General features: G+C 33.3%; 1 protein-coding gene and 1 long non-coding RNA gene across 5 annotated transcripts in view; one reads left to right on the forward strand and one right to left on the reverse strand.

Moving 5' to 3' along the window:
- LOC142980921 (uncharacterized) overlaps positions 1 to 15,537 on the forward strand; it is a 251,338-nt gene that overhangs the window by 55,170 nt on the left and 180,631 nt on the right. The window lies entirely within an intron of this gene.
- Positions 1 to 15,537, reverse strand: part of LOC142980919 (neural cell adhesion molecule 2-like) — a 177,036-nt gene that overhangs the window by 46,307 nt on the left and 115,192 nt on the right. For all 4 annotated transcript variants that reach the window (XM_076126526.1, XM_076126525.1, XM_076126527.1 and 1 more), the window contains exon 4: positions 6,309 to 6,419. In XM_076126526.1, coding sequence (XP_075982641.1) covers positions 6,309 to 6,419 — 111 coding nt within the window. The remainder of the gene's footprint in view (positions 1 to 6,308; positions 6,420 to 15,537) is intronic.

Raw genomic sequence — 15,537 nt, forward strand, 5'->3', positions numbered from 1 at the left:
GGTTGTAAAAAGAGGTAAAATAAATTGTGAAGGATTTCCCTACTTAAATGATTGCTAACTGACCTTTTGATCCAAGCGTTAGTGTATTCAGCTAGACACAAGCAATTTCCTGTCACTATTGACAACCGATAGTGATAATTATATCTTTTATAGAATTACACTGTAATCAAAAAATCGAATTATTTCCTTTTCGAGCTACATCAATATCCAGCCATGAGCTGATTCGAAATTCAAGAATATTGTTTGACATTTATAGTTCAATGCGAACTGGATCGATATCGGCCATATGCCGATAGTATAGAGTTAGCAGGTGTATAATAACTTTAAAAAAATGTTAATGTAACGAAAATTTTCCAGGTACTAAAAAGTTTTATTTTTATTGATCCTTCGGAATAGAAAATTATTTGGAAAGACAGTCCACTGATGGCGGATAAATTGCTTAACAAAGATACAAAAAGAAAACAGTAAAATATTGATAACCTGTTTTTTAAGTCGGTTAAAAACGATAATATTTTATAACCTATACCTATATACCTTGATTCTGTACCACTATCGACTACCGAAAACCGGCTAGCTAACGACATTTTGACATTTAGAATGTACTGCCAAAATGTTTCCTACGACACCCATCAGAGGCGCTGATCAGACTTTCATACAAAATTTCTCGATGACAGTTCGGTTGTCGGTAGTCGATAGTAGTAGAGAATCGAGGCACTGGCTGGTTATGAAAAAATAACCTCACTCAGAACTGAAGCATCCTCATCATATTACCCAACAATGTTCGCGTTAGTATAACACGTCAATTACCACGGATCAATAAGCTCAATTGGTTGTAAACACATATTTTTGCTAGCGGTTTCATCTGACGATGTTGATTGGCATTATTATATAAATAATGTTCAAATGACAGTGTTGTTTTATTTTATTGTCAATGATAATAATGGAGTTGTAAGTGCATTTATTATTACTAGCTGAACCGCAAAGCTTAATTCAATAATTCATTAAGGGGTTGATTTTTGAAAACATAATTTATGTTTGTTCACGAGTCTTTTAATATATCTAGGCTATTCTTATTTCGTTTCGTTTAGCATGGAGATAGTTTGACTTTGGATTAAACTATAGCCACTTTAAGAATAATCGTTTAAGGCACTTTATGCTATTGAAATATGGAATGATACCAACTTTCATCAAAATAAAATACGAAGCCTTGTTAGTCAGCTAGTCCTTGTATTAAAATATCTTTATCCCTTAATCGTTATCTTGATACTCAATAGTAAAAGTATATAAGCAAGGAATAATGTATTAGTAGATCAGTACTATATGCTATGTAATTCAATTAAGTAGTAATATATTAAGCCAACCCACATTCAAACGGGTCTTGTCAACATAAATATATTGTCTTCTAGCAATAAATAACTTCCTTACTAATCCTACTTCCTACTAGTATTAAACGTAAAAATTCTGGTAATGTTGGTTCGTATGTTTGTTCGTTAGCATGAAAAATACTGAACAGATTTCGATGTATTGACTATAATAACACTAGAGTTAAATATCAAGCACTTTTCAATTATTTGGCGTCTTAAATGGTAAACGGTGTCTTAAAAACGTCAAGCTGTCGGCTAGTAACCTCGGTTACTACAATCAAAATTACCTACATAGCTAATTGGGATGTTAGACTGACTTAACTAGACGTCAGACGCAGAAAGGAAAGTTTTACGTCCACGGCACAAAGGTCTATGAACCCTAAGTTCCAGAATCCGTACAATCACTGAGAAAAAGCAGAAAATATTTTTGATCGTCATTCAAAATAAAAAACAAACAAACACAGTAACATTTACTACCATTGCACAACAAAAGAGTCTGCTGAAATGTATCAAACAAAGAAAACTACAGTAAAATAATACAATTTCCACGTTCCATACAAAGATTCATACATAATACATCATATTACTTTCACGTTAAGATACGGCGGCAGTATTTCAAAGCCATCATTCATCTCATTGTCGCCGGAGACAAATTGTAGATACGTCATCATTCCACAACAGATACGCACGATATTATTGTTTCAAGACATACTTGATTTTGCTTTTAGTATTATATCTAGGAAACATTTCGATCCATTTTCTTAGACAAATAATTTTACGTCAAAAGTATTTTAGTATTTTGAGGAAAAGTAGTCTTACATCCTCTTCTGCAGCCCCCAGCAGTAGTGTACGCTACTTGTGATATAAATTTCCTAGACAAAGCACCACTGAATTTTGGAATCTCTATTAGAAACTCTTAGTAGCCGACCAAAATTTGATAACGTGCCTTGTATAAGTATAGCTAATATTGCAATTTGTTAGTTCACTATTTGAAGAAATTTACAAATGGCGGAACATGGACGTACTTTATACATCTCTATTTATATTAGGAACTAAACACTCGTCAAACCATCGACGTTGATTGGTTAAACATCGTTTTAATTTCCGTTAGTTTCAAGCCTTGTTACTCTTCTAAAAATATTTCAATCCGATTCACAAAAAAATAGTTCAAAAATGTAAATTTTCTAACAAGCCGTTCGTTCAAGCATCAATAGTTGAACAATTAAAAACAGTAGAACGTTAAAATTGGTAAAAATAACTGAAATATAAAAAGTTTTGTTTCAATATTTTTGTTAGGGGATCGATGGATGGCACGTTCCGAACAAACGATGTTAAAACTACTCGAAATGTACAATTTTAGAACAAAAACACGAAAACATACTTCAGATTTCAATTCAGTTTAGGTATAAGGGAATAAATTGCGGTTTTAAAATAAAAGCTCTGAGTAATTTTGCTCCGTTCATATAGTCGTATATGGACACCACGTGTGGCAGATGAGTCAGCATAAATATTCGTTACTGTATTTTTATCTTATTGACAGCAAATTTCAAAACATTCTAGGTGGTCTTTGTCCATTTTTCTTTTTAACTTAAGTCAAAGTGCTAATGGTCTATTTGACTGTACTTCAAGCAGTTTATAACTTATCTGTACAGTGCCGGTTATAATATTCTGCCATACGTACTACGCTACCAATGGCTAGTAACTAGTCTAGAAGGCTTTAAAAATTCCAATCTTGATTTCGAGCACCAATACTATCAACAAGTAATATTATATCATCGTTCCTAAACTTCAAGAGATTACAACAAATACAAGTAATATCAACAGAAAAAAATCCGTTATTCGGCCATTTGATTAAACTAAAAGCCGAGCCTTGGAAATAATAATATTCTGGACCCGTGACCACAGACATTGACAAATAGCTCTGCAACGTTAACAGAGCGAAGCTTTGGATACATAGTTCGAATTCTTTCACCTTTTCGTATTGTGGAGGGAATTTTAATCGTTTTAGTTGAGACATGAAACATGCTTTTTTAAGAAATCAATTGCGGTGATAGCCGAGTGTTATAAGTTGGTACGAAGTTATGTGTGTGTTGGAAATAATTATCACTTGCTCCAACGGTGAAGGAAAACATCGTGATGCAACCTTGCATGCCTGAGAGTTCATTAGAACAGTTCTTGAAGGTATGCCGAGTCCCCAACCCGCAATTGACCAGCGTGGTGGACTCAAGGCGTTACTCCTTCCTCATTACCCTTGCCCATCAGCGGGAATTAATGAGTTAAATTTATTTAATTATATTTTGCTATGATATGGTTGCCGTTTCCAAGACGTTACACTACACACTCGTCATTTCCGTAGCGCTATATTCTAGGTTTGTAACTATCGAAAGGACAATAGGCTTTTAAATTTTCATAAAAAATGCGTTCCTTTGTAATAATCCGTATTATGCTCTAGAGGAGATGATCAGTTTTTCATACAAAATTCTCTATAGTCAGTAATGGTAGGAATTCGATCCTTAAATGTAGAAATTCTTTTAACAACGACAAATTGTAGTTTATTGTATGTTAAATATTCACCTTAAAAAAACTATTTTCTATAAATAGTCAGTTGATTTGAAACCAAATTAACTTTACTGATAGTAAGTTTGTAGAATGGTTATGTTTATTCTTATCATACAACGATATTTTTAAACTAAAACAATCAGAATTCTCTTTAATCTTTCACAAAAAACTTGTAACGTAGACTAAATGCCTCCAGCAATGTTCGTATTGACCACAGATATAGAACAATCTAGATACCACCAGTATAGGCGATGACGTCACGTGAACTACTCAAGTCTATTGTTTAAGTGAGCGCCGCTTGTAACACGATGCAGATGCATCATGACGTATATTAAACATAATAATGTATATTATTATGTAAAATACAAAAAAACTATCGCTTCTAAGTCTTATAGCTGCCAGATACGTAGAAAATAATTACAGCTGCTGCAGGTTTGCTATTATTGTAGCCACACACATTCACGCTCCAATCTAACGGAGAGGGTACCAGTACAGGTCGAACACATGTCTTGCAGTTCAGTCAAATTGCACAGTAGGGCAATTCTGTATATTCTGTATTCTCGAGTATCGAGAGTTTGACATTTAAAATAATACCAAAATAGTTGTTAGGGAGCCCGGTAGAGGCGCTAGACAGTTTTCATAAAAAAATCTAGATAGCTAGCCGGTTGTCGTTAGTCGATAGAAGAAGAGAATTGAGGTACAAATCTATTTCTACACACGCTCCAGTCTCACTAGTGTCGTAAAGGTAAGTAGTTTTTGAATTTCTTGCTCAGATAAATTAAAGCTCCATGCACAATCTTTTGAATAGCGTCGCGATTGGTTATGAATTGATTCGTTCTGTGAGTCTTTATTTCAATTGCATGCATAAGAGTGAATGAGTTGATTTTCTTCGCTTTTGCGCTATCTAGCTTCCTAAATATCTACGGCACTGACCTTTACAAGGCTCGACTTGAAAAGGTAGATTTATCGGGACGTTTGTTCTATTTACACAGCCTTCGATTTGATCCGGGCTGCTCGCTCAGTTAAGTCGGGTACGCCATGTCCGAGATTATCCTTAAGTCAAATCAGATGTAAGATTCTTTGGCTATTTGAGTTTTATAATACGTAGAGGTTTGTCATACACCTATTGCGGGATATATTTTTATCGTATTCGACGAAGTTACTTCGGCAGGGCGTGGGCGAGTGTTTAACTATTTTTTAAGGGACACAAGGCTCTGGTTTTGATTTTATAAACAGTTCTCAAAAATAGAGTAGCTGTCCAAAATCTTTGACTAGTAAATTGATCAGAAGTATAATTGTGCAATTACATATTTTAACTTATTTAGATATGTTGGTACTAGAAACTAGCAGAACAGCTGGTACATGTAGTAAGAGGGTAATAACTAATTCATAGAAAGGTGACACGATAATTCTTCATGCTCAATCGCACTATGGAAGTATTTCACATAACCTCATAACTATGTTCACAGGAGCTATTTTTACAAATTATTTTATAATTTCAAACCCTCAGAAAGTCCCTTTCATGTTTCGAAGTTATCAAACAAGTTTAGGATTTGGCAGCATTACCTACACCTGATCCATTTGAAATATAATATCAATTCAATCATAACTCAATTTATACATGTTTTAATCCACTTAATTCGAATTCAGCAATTTGATTAATAAATGAATTATACGATTTAAGATTGGGCGATATGAATAATTCATCAATGCAATTAATACCCTGAATCTTAATAGACGCGTTGGCAAAGGATCGTAACTTTTTATATGGCTTGAAGTTTTATCTGATCTGTTGAAAGTATCGGTGAAATATGATGCTGTTATAGCGTTTCATAATCTGAAGTAATGACATCGAAATGGCTGTGATCTTGTTTGTAGATAGTAGTACTATTCATAATATAGAATACTAGGTACTAAGATGAAATGCTACTGGCGATGGAGAGCATAGCAAAGTATATAAGTTATGCACTTGCGCGTTTAAAGTAGCAAGGAGGAGGCGACTCAAAAGATCAACAGTGATCGAAGTGTCAGCGGCCTCAAGTACACGGGTAAAAAGACCCCTTTATATCGATTTTAAATACTTCTTAGTATAGTCGTAATAAAAATGTAAAACTACTATGTTTTGCGTGGAAGTCGATGTAAGCGCCGTTTGGGAGCGCCCTACACATACAGAGATCATTTTGGTGATGTCCTTCAAAAAGGTCAGGTGCGTAGTACTCGTAGCCGGCGGCGGTCATGTATATGGATTTGAATGAAGCAGAAGTTTGTCGGGTATGTATCTATTTATGAGAATATATGATGTCAGTCTGTTTCTTCTATAGCTTAAACCCTCATCTTCAAGGCGCTTTCAGTTTTTTCTAATCTGATGGTCTTAGGTTTGCTTACCTCCAAAACATTCGCAGACCAGCTCCAGGGTGTCTCCTTCATTGTAAGGCTCCAGCAACCTCGTGTGACTGCGGGTTTTCGCGTCCATTATCGTTGGTCGGTTGGGTGGTGCTGTTGGCAAAAACAAAAAATATGTCAAGAGACGTATAGTGCAAGGAACTGCTTTCAAATAGGGTTTTAAAATCCTTTTTTGTTGATATATCCATGAGATCTATAAAAAAGAGTAAAATTGGAGTCAGTAGTCGAGTCACCAAAGAGAATGTCAAGGAAATTCCCATAATGTTTTACCACCGTTACGACGGTTTACATTATTAAAATATACTTACTGTTAAGATACTTCATAATATTAGGGGGTTAGGCCTTGAGTCCACCACGCTGAGCAAGTGCGGGTTGGGGACTTTGCATGCCCCCATAAATGAGGAATTACATCAATTTTCATCAAGAGGAATATAGATCTTCTAAAATTTCAAAAACATTATCTCAACTTTTGAAAACTTTTATGGTTTATTTCAGTGTGCAGTGGCATTTTAGTTCGAAAAATACCTACCACAGATTACAATCTGTATGCATTTGATACATTTCATATTTTGCTTTTATTAAAGAGAATACTTCGCCCACGTATCTCCCGCACAGTTTATCAATGAAATAATATTTCGTTGAATTGAATTTATATATTTTCAAATGTATTACAGTATTTAAAATAAATTACACGTTCAAATTGTAGAGGGTCACTGAAAGCAATTAAGTTCTTTTAGAGCGACCCTAAAATAAATGCAGATAAAGAAAATCTAAAATTTGTAGTGACCGTTATGTATTTTAATTACTAAAATGGTATGCAATAAAAATATATATTAATTACACTTTTTTAAGACTACATTAACAACATTATACCTTCAACTAGTTCAAAAATATAACCTCCAAAAACCAGTTACCTGGGTTGTAACACAATACCCCTCGGTTAGACTGCTTGTCAGATTTTCAAGATTCTGACTACAGTTAACGACTGTCAAGGATCTTTGAAAATTACAGGACCCACTTCTGAAACACAGAGGTATTCTGTATGTGTAATATGGCCACCCATCCACAGAACAACCTCAGCAAGCGTAGCTTTACCTCATAGATCGATCCGTTCGGCCAGTGTTACTCTTGATTAACATTAGAAACAATAAATATTTGAGATCCACAGCTATCTCTGTGTACTTACTGAGATTTGTGCGATTGTAATTATTCCCACGAGACACGAGGATTATCCCCAGTAATTGTGTTTTTAAGTTACGACTCATTATTTATACTGACCCCTACACGTTATAGCTATACAATGAATATAAGATTACAATTGTATTTAAAACAAACGTTGTCACGCTTTTTTATAACTGATTTTATTTTTGAGTTAGTAATCAAAACACAATTATACCGGACAATTTATTTTCTGTTCAATCTCTTCGTAGCACATCTTCTTCGCACCGTTACGTAGCTTAGGTGGGAACGGTCACATAGTTTCACAGCTTAGCTATTACATCCTCACAGCATAGCTGCATAGCACATACTTGGTGGAAAGGCACCCTAACCATCATTCTTTATACATCTGGTAAATAAACATTATGTTATTTTATTTTATTTTTATTTAAATTTGTCATGTCCTTATCCCACGTTAAATGTAAAGTGTGGCACAACATGTTTTAATTCTCAAAAACATGGTTGAGAGTTAAGGTTGATGTTTTTATGATGAGTTCATTGTTTTTATATCAAATAGGTACTCATAATAGGTACTACATTTTATTATTTATTATTAACTTCTCATACAAAGATATAAAATATAAAGGTAGTCTTAATTCCAAAGGTATTTTCTGCCCGTCCATCTTGGGGAGATAGACGGGCAGAGGTTAAATGAACTAGATGTTTAAAAACATAGAGGAAGCCAACTTTCAATGCAGATTGCTTTACATTTTGAAAAAATAAAACACATCTATTATAATTAATTTACGCTGAATCACTGAAATAATCGAGGAATTAGCGCGAACATGCATTTTACCTTGAACAGCCTGACGTTACGCCACTGGGTTCAGATAATGACCATGCAATGCGAATGTTGAAAAGTTATGAAAAGTTCTGTATGTGTTAGTCTAGATTATAAATTAGCTGTGAGCCAAATTTCGTTAGAACCTATTCAGCAGGTTTTACCGTGAAATCCATCATTACGAATTGCCTCGTTAAGATTATACGTAGGGCAGTAAGTTGGAATTTTATTTAAATGTGTGTGTTATAACATAAAAAATACTACATAAAAATAGCAGTCAAATACATTACCGACCGCGCAATAGAAACAATCATCATTTATCTATCGTAGTAAACACATTTTTAATTCTACAAAAGAAATAACAATCAGCCGCATAATCCGTTTAATTCTTCTCACAGTTAAGCCTCAAAAAATATTAGTATAATTTTTATCCACAAAATACCTTCGTACACTTCAGGTAATCTCAGTGGTCCGAGGTCAACGTACTTAACTCTTTGATTTACTAACTTCCAAATTAACCCCTGAAGCGCCCTTTATAATGAACTTACCAATAGTTTGGCCTCCGCAAACCGCTGTGGTTTTGTTATTAACCTCTGTAACCGGCAAGGTATATTGTACAACAACTTTTTGAAGTTTACCTGTTTTGCTATCTCTTTAAACAAAACATTTTTTCGGACCTCTCGCTTGTATGATTGAACATTGAAAGACTGCATTATCATTCCCGTAACAAGAACTAAAATATTTTATATTGTGTTTGTAAATGAATAGAACCTTAGATTACAAGCTTGAAACCTAAGAATGCTTGGCACATAGCAAGATGCGACGTACGTATTAGGTATACCCTTAACAATCATTTTGATTGTTTTAAGCATCTATTGTTTATCTTTTTGAAAATGGCACAAGATGCTTGTTGCATCTACATATGTGATGTATAAATTAAATATGAAAAAATACTTCATATTTTATAGTATTTTTTGCCATAGTGGCTAAATTTATATCAACGAAGTTTTCTGAAATACACCAATCATAGTCTTTCATAAAACGTACATATTTCAGTGCTAATGAAAAACCTTCAAATAGATCTATGTTGCGAAACTACTAGCGATTTTTCAGTGAAACTTTTATCAGATTTAGTTTGACAAGTTTCGTGTCGAAATATCATAAACGGGCGGACAAATTTCAACACTTTGTTATTGAAGATTAATCAAAAACTTCAAGGTTAGAAAGAACGTTTATAAATTGGGGAAAAGTTGAAAAAAATGGAAAATTACAGTCGATTATACTGTGGCTTTGTTATATGCGAAGAAATATTACAACTGTTTGGGACATGATTATGAGTATTCTTTCAGATTAATAACAAATTAATAAATAAATTCCGTGTACGGGTATTCGGTACGATGCTTCGGTAATTTTTTTTCAGCAATTTAATGTTTTGTAATATGTCTTTATTACAAACAATCTTAACGACAGTATAACTATTTAACAGTACATTTACCCACTATAAAACATTATTAGACGCAGTAACGAGTACCTAAGTGACAAATATTTATAATTAATGCTATATTAAATAATACAATTAAACATGAGACATTTTATAATTAAATAATGCTCAAATATAGCACATTATTACAAATTCTTTGATCAAAAATCTCGCCCATTATCACACCAGCCTATAAAATTACAATAAAATTTAATTAAGCCCAAAACGTAACACAATATTAAGAGCGTCGACGTGGCGTGTGCGTTGCGTCTGCGTGGCGACTGCGTGGCGTGTGCGTGTGAAAAGAATCACGTTACAAGATGTTAACGACTTGTTAAACATTTTAATTTGAAACGTTTTCATGTGCGAAAGTCAATTAATTGGGACCTTTTATTCTATGTAATTACGCAGTGCGACAGCAGTGGATCAAGTTTTATTAATTTACGGCTTTTTTGTAATGATTGTATATTTTGTACTTTATTTGGAGTGTACGAGATTATTGCATGTTCTCAATGAGAGTTTGCTGACAACCAGTATGATAGTTTTTTCAAATTATTTTATCCGACTATTATATTACTAGCAACTTGATTGGAACTAACAAGACATCTTGTTATTATAGTAGTATCTTTGTAGTACGAAGTGTGAGACTCCCAAAACGGCGTAAGATAGCTTTTATCCTTAAAATGTACGTGAACGGATACTATACAGTATAATTAAATACCGTAGTATAATATTCTACATTTCTAACAAGGTTGACCTACTGCTTTCCTTGTATAATGCCTCATAATCCCAGTCTGTCTACAACACATACGTTCTTTGTTCTCACCTACTATCTCCGTCTTTGTCTCGCATTAATTACATCCTTATTGTTACTTGCTTCTATTTGTATCTATTTAATACGTTACAACGAATTTTCTCTAATAATTTCCCTTCGTTATTTGTTGGAAATAATGAGATGTAGGGAAAATAAATTATTTGTATAGAAAGTGTTGGATAAATGGGCCTATTGAAAGGAGGGGGTTTTGTTATGTTATTAAATTGCGGAATAGTGAAGTAAGTATTATTATAAATTATGATTTTCCTCTAGCACTTATTGAATTCGATTTAGACAATCTATAAGCTTGCTTGAATTGGTATGTATTTTTGTTACCATCTCTGCATGTTACCTTTAAATAAATTATAATTAACCTTAGAACAAAGGTACTTCACGTATTTCCTTTGAATCTATTATAGATTGAAAGCATTAGACATTAAATAATAAGGATTAAACTGCAGGAAGTACGAAAGGAGAAGATCTTGTTGAGAACACAAACTACGTTGTCATGATAATTCCGACATCAGCGCTTTTTGGGCTAAATATTAAAAGAAAATCAGTTTCATCATTTTATGAATTAATTATTGTATTAATTTAGTATGGATCCTTATTTAAATGAAAGACTCTTCACAAATATTCATACAAATCTTTTCTCTTTACGATATTAGTATAGATAGCATAAAATTAATTATACAGTTCATTCGTGATTCCCATAAAATCAATTCAAAGTAGATGACATCTCGTAATAAAGACAGGTCATTAACCTTTGAAAAAACTTTTGAGAATAAAAAATGCACAAATAAAAATCTTTTTAATCGAAAATGTACTTAAAGGCAACCTATAAAGTTTCAAATTAATTTATTCGTCACATAAATAAGTTGTCTCAATTTGCGTAATCATATTCGATTTCGTTTTTCTGAGAACTGAAGCTTATGTAGGTGGTGAAACGTATTTTATGTTGCTCGTTTATTAATTAAAATATACTTTGTATATTGATTTTATTATCGTTGTATATAACTCTACCTATAAACCGGGAAATGTGAACTGCTCTTTCAAGGTTATCCTCTGAAATGGCAAAATGGGGTTTTGAATTTTTGCGCATAAAATATGTTGAAACCTAATATACCGAGAAGAAATTAGGTACCTGTAAAATTTTGTAAGAAATTTTTACCAAAACCAATTTTTAATAATATAGTTATTAACTCAAAGAATTCAAATCTTAATACTTGATTCTTTCAATAGGCGTAGGCATCAGAGAACGCCACTTGGTTAAGATCCTTACAAACTTCCTATGCCTCATTCACATCCATACATCTTATTATACAGGAACGCCGTCGCCGGTTACGAGTACTACGCAAACCCGCAACCTTACAATAACCAAAATAACAAAACACAACCGTTACATAAATACATAGAAAACCCTGTTCCCTCAAGTCGTCAGCCATCAACGCAGAAATAAATCTCAAACCCTTATTCAAGTTGAACAAGAAACAACAGCTGTAATCGCCCGCATAAATGAATAACGGGATCCAGAGGCACTTAGATTTGGACCCAAAACGGGCAACGGGTTATTTAAAGTAACGTTGATGGACTTGTAACTTGGGGTATGTAACACCATATTGTGTTGGGTTTCTTAACCCTTCAGTTGGAAGGAAAAAATGGAGTCTTAATTTTTTATTATTGCATAAGCTTTTTTTTTGTATAGTGTTGTGAGTATTTTCACGAGATATAGAGCGCTTGGCATAGTTATAAACAATTGCCAATTGTGGCTGAAAATGAATTCAAGAAACCACGTTACTAACAAGACGAATCTTAACATGCATAAAAGCTTGTCTTACTTTCTTGAATAATCAATAAAAAACGTTGATATTAATAATTTGATTTGGTAAAATTAACCAATTTTCAAAGAATTTTCTTAATGGTTATTAGAAAATATGACCTACCTAATTACTGAGAGTAATGTAAGCAATGTATAAAAGAATACAGGAATTAACGCGAACACGCATTTTACCTTAAAACGGCCATGGCGAGTGCAACCTGCGCCGAAACGTTAGGCATTTTAAGGTAAAATGCGTGTTCGCGTTAATTCCCGTATTAAACTAAAAGTATGAATGTAAGCAATGTTAGTGCAAGTGTCCGGACTTATAAATCGCCCAGCCTTATCAGGCAGCACTTGTTGGATATTATAAAAGTACGGTGATGTATAACGCAATGGGAATATAAATTAAGGTAGCCAAAGTACCGAGTGTCATCAGTTCATCCCGCACGAATATTTTTGTGACCCATAAATAGCCGCCTTGGGTCTGATTGTACTTTTTGACCGTTGTTTGTAAAAGTCCACGCAACATGACATTAATAAAACCACTAGCTGACCCCCACGGCTTTGTTCGCGTATAAAGTTTTTTCCCTGGTTTCAACAGTTTAGGAGGTCAGTTTTGGAAATAACCGAAATAATGCTGTCTTCAGCTATTTCAAAATGTCAAAATTGCTTCAAAATTAATTAGTGGTTTAATTGTGACAGCGAAACAGACAGACAGATGCATTTTCGCATGTATAATATAACAGTCTTACTAATAAACTTACCTTTTTCACTCATATTTCCAAAATTGGATAATGACAAAAGACTTACTTACCCTACGGTAGTTAGTAAGACAGTGAGTATGGAATTCGAGATTTACAATAAAATTATGATTCCATACTATTTCAAATTATCGTTTCGCTTTGTAACTATAACATAGAACCTTCTTGTCGTATGGATTGCACGAAACCATAATTTGCAAACAAAGTTAGATTTTTTCATTAGCAATTTCTTGACAAAAAAAAATACAAAAAGAAGTACTTAAATCAAAAAGGTAAAGTAATTTAAAAGGCTACCTGTTTAATTAGCAATCGTTTCTAAAAATGTCCTGAAGTTGTTCCCTTAAAGCACCAATTAGATGTTTCAAAGTAATTCAAAAACTCTTATTCATAAAGAACTGTACGTTTATAAGCCAATATGTTATTTACGGATTTCATTACTTTTCAATCAAATAGAAAGTATTATATTAGTCATTAGATGGTAATCATTCTTTTTAAGGCGACGTTAACTGCACATAATTTCATAGTACATGGTTTTATAAAGACTAAATTATAAAGACTAGGTGTGAATGAATAACTAAACTAATGCTTCTCAGTCAACAGTCCTAGATATTTTTAGTGAAATCAATCAATTATAATTGTCAACCCACCTGCCTGTGTATAGGTTGATTTAATAAGTACCGGGATTTTCTTCAGTTGGTTCTATCGAGTATCACGAAATTTAAAACGTATTGGAAAAATAATTTACGTGGCGATACGTTACGCCCTCTAGAGAATGATAAAAATTTTGTACATTTAAAACAAAAATCGTTGAAAAACAGGCTTCACTCATACACATTTGAAAACAATTATCTTCTAAAGACCTACTTCAAACGAAAAAAAAAAACCCTTAACATTTCTATGAAAGCCATAACTAAACCAGAACACGCCTTAACCTTCCCAGGTAACAAAACATGTTCCAAATTACACCCGGAAAGGCCCAAACATGTCCAATAAGAAATTCGCTCACGTATCGCCAAAAAACGTCCACAAAACTTAAATTTAATCGCAACTAGTTACTGAACACACGTATGTAGGGAGGAAAACGTAGAAATAACCTATTCATGCGATGTGACAGTAATGTGCCGTGAAAAATTGTCTATTGAAGATACTGTGTTGTATTTTTTACGCCTTGACTTTTTAGTGTTATGGATTGGAGGTTTAATAGATAAACATATTGAGAATTAGTTTTCTTTGCTATTATGGAATATGAGGTGCTATTGTTATTTACTTGATTTTCTATTTTACTGTTTTTCTATGTTTCTGAGTTGTTGATTTTCTATGTTACTGAGTTAAAATTCAATACTCTATCGATAGTTATGTTTATATTTTTTAAACCCGTTCCTGTGTTAGGTTATGTTTGCATTATTTCTACCCATTGTTAACCACTGCGTGTAGAATAACGAATAAAAATTAGTATGTGGACGTAAATAGAAACGCCGGAAGGGAGAGACATAGAAAGACATAGGTACACTGATCTTACCGGTCTTGCGTAAAGGTCAGGTGCGTAGTACTCACAACCAGAAGTCATGTATGACAAGATGTAGGTATGCTTGTAAATGAAGCAAGGGAAGTTGTAAGGATCATAACAAGTGACATTCTCAGGTCTCTGCTTTTTTTTTAGGAAGAATGCGTGATTTTATGATATTTAAAGAAAAGATCGCAAACGTCGCTCTTAAATGACTGAAAGTTCATTAAATAGCTGCAGATAATCGCATAGCTGCCTGCACTAGCATAGTAAGATAAACACCTTACTCCACCCTCTATTTCGGCAAAAGACTTGCCCAGCAGTAGATAGAGGTAATACAGAATATTTTGTACCAAAAGTAAAGTGTAACAAAATATTTTGTAAAATGAAAATATCTTAGACTTACCTACATATTTTCTAAAATATAATATGTTACATTGTATAATATGCTTGTCACAGGTGCAGAGAAAATGGTGTTGCTAAGTAAAAGTGGCGTAAATATATGGATAGGTCACAAAGTTTTCCAAATAGGTTTCTTTGAAAATGCAAAGAATTCAATTTGTTCTTAATCCCAGTGTTACTTGGATTTCAGATTCTATGAGTGTTATATAAGAATTATAATATTTTAGACTGAGGCTTCAATTATATTTTTAAAATCGGTGTTATATTTTAAGTATACCCAATATACATATTTATTTGTTTTATTATTTTATAATTTTCACAGTATAAACGCGGAACTTCATACGCACCGTATAAAGGCGTACTCAATGCCCAAGGTATTCTCTACCAGTCAATCTACGGGTGAAGCAGAGGTAAAAATAAGTAGATGTATTG

The sequence above is a fragment of the Anticarsia gemmatalis genome, chromosome 19, assembly GCF_050436995.1.
Source record: "Anticarsia gemmatalis isolate Benzon Research Colony breed Stoneville strain chromosome 19, ilAntGemm2 primary, whole genome shotgun sequence".
Classification (NCBI taxonomy): domain Eukaryota; kingdom Metazoa; phylum Arthropoda; class Insecta; order Lepidoptera; family Erebidae; genus Anticarsia; species Anticarsia gemmatalis.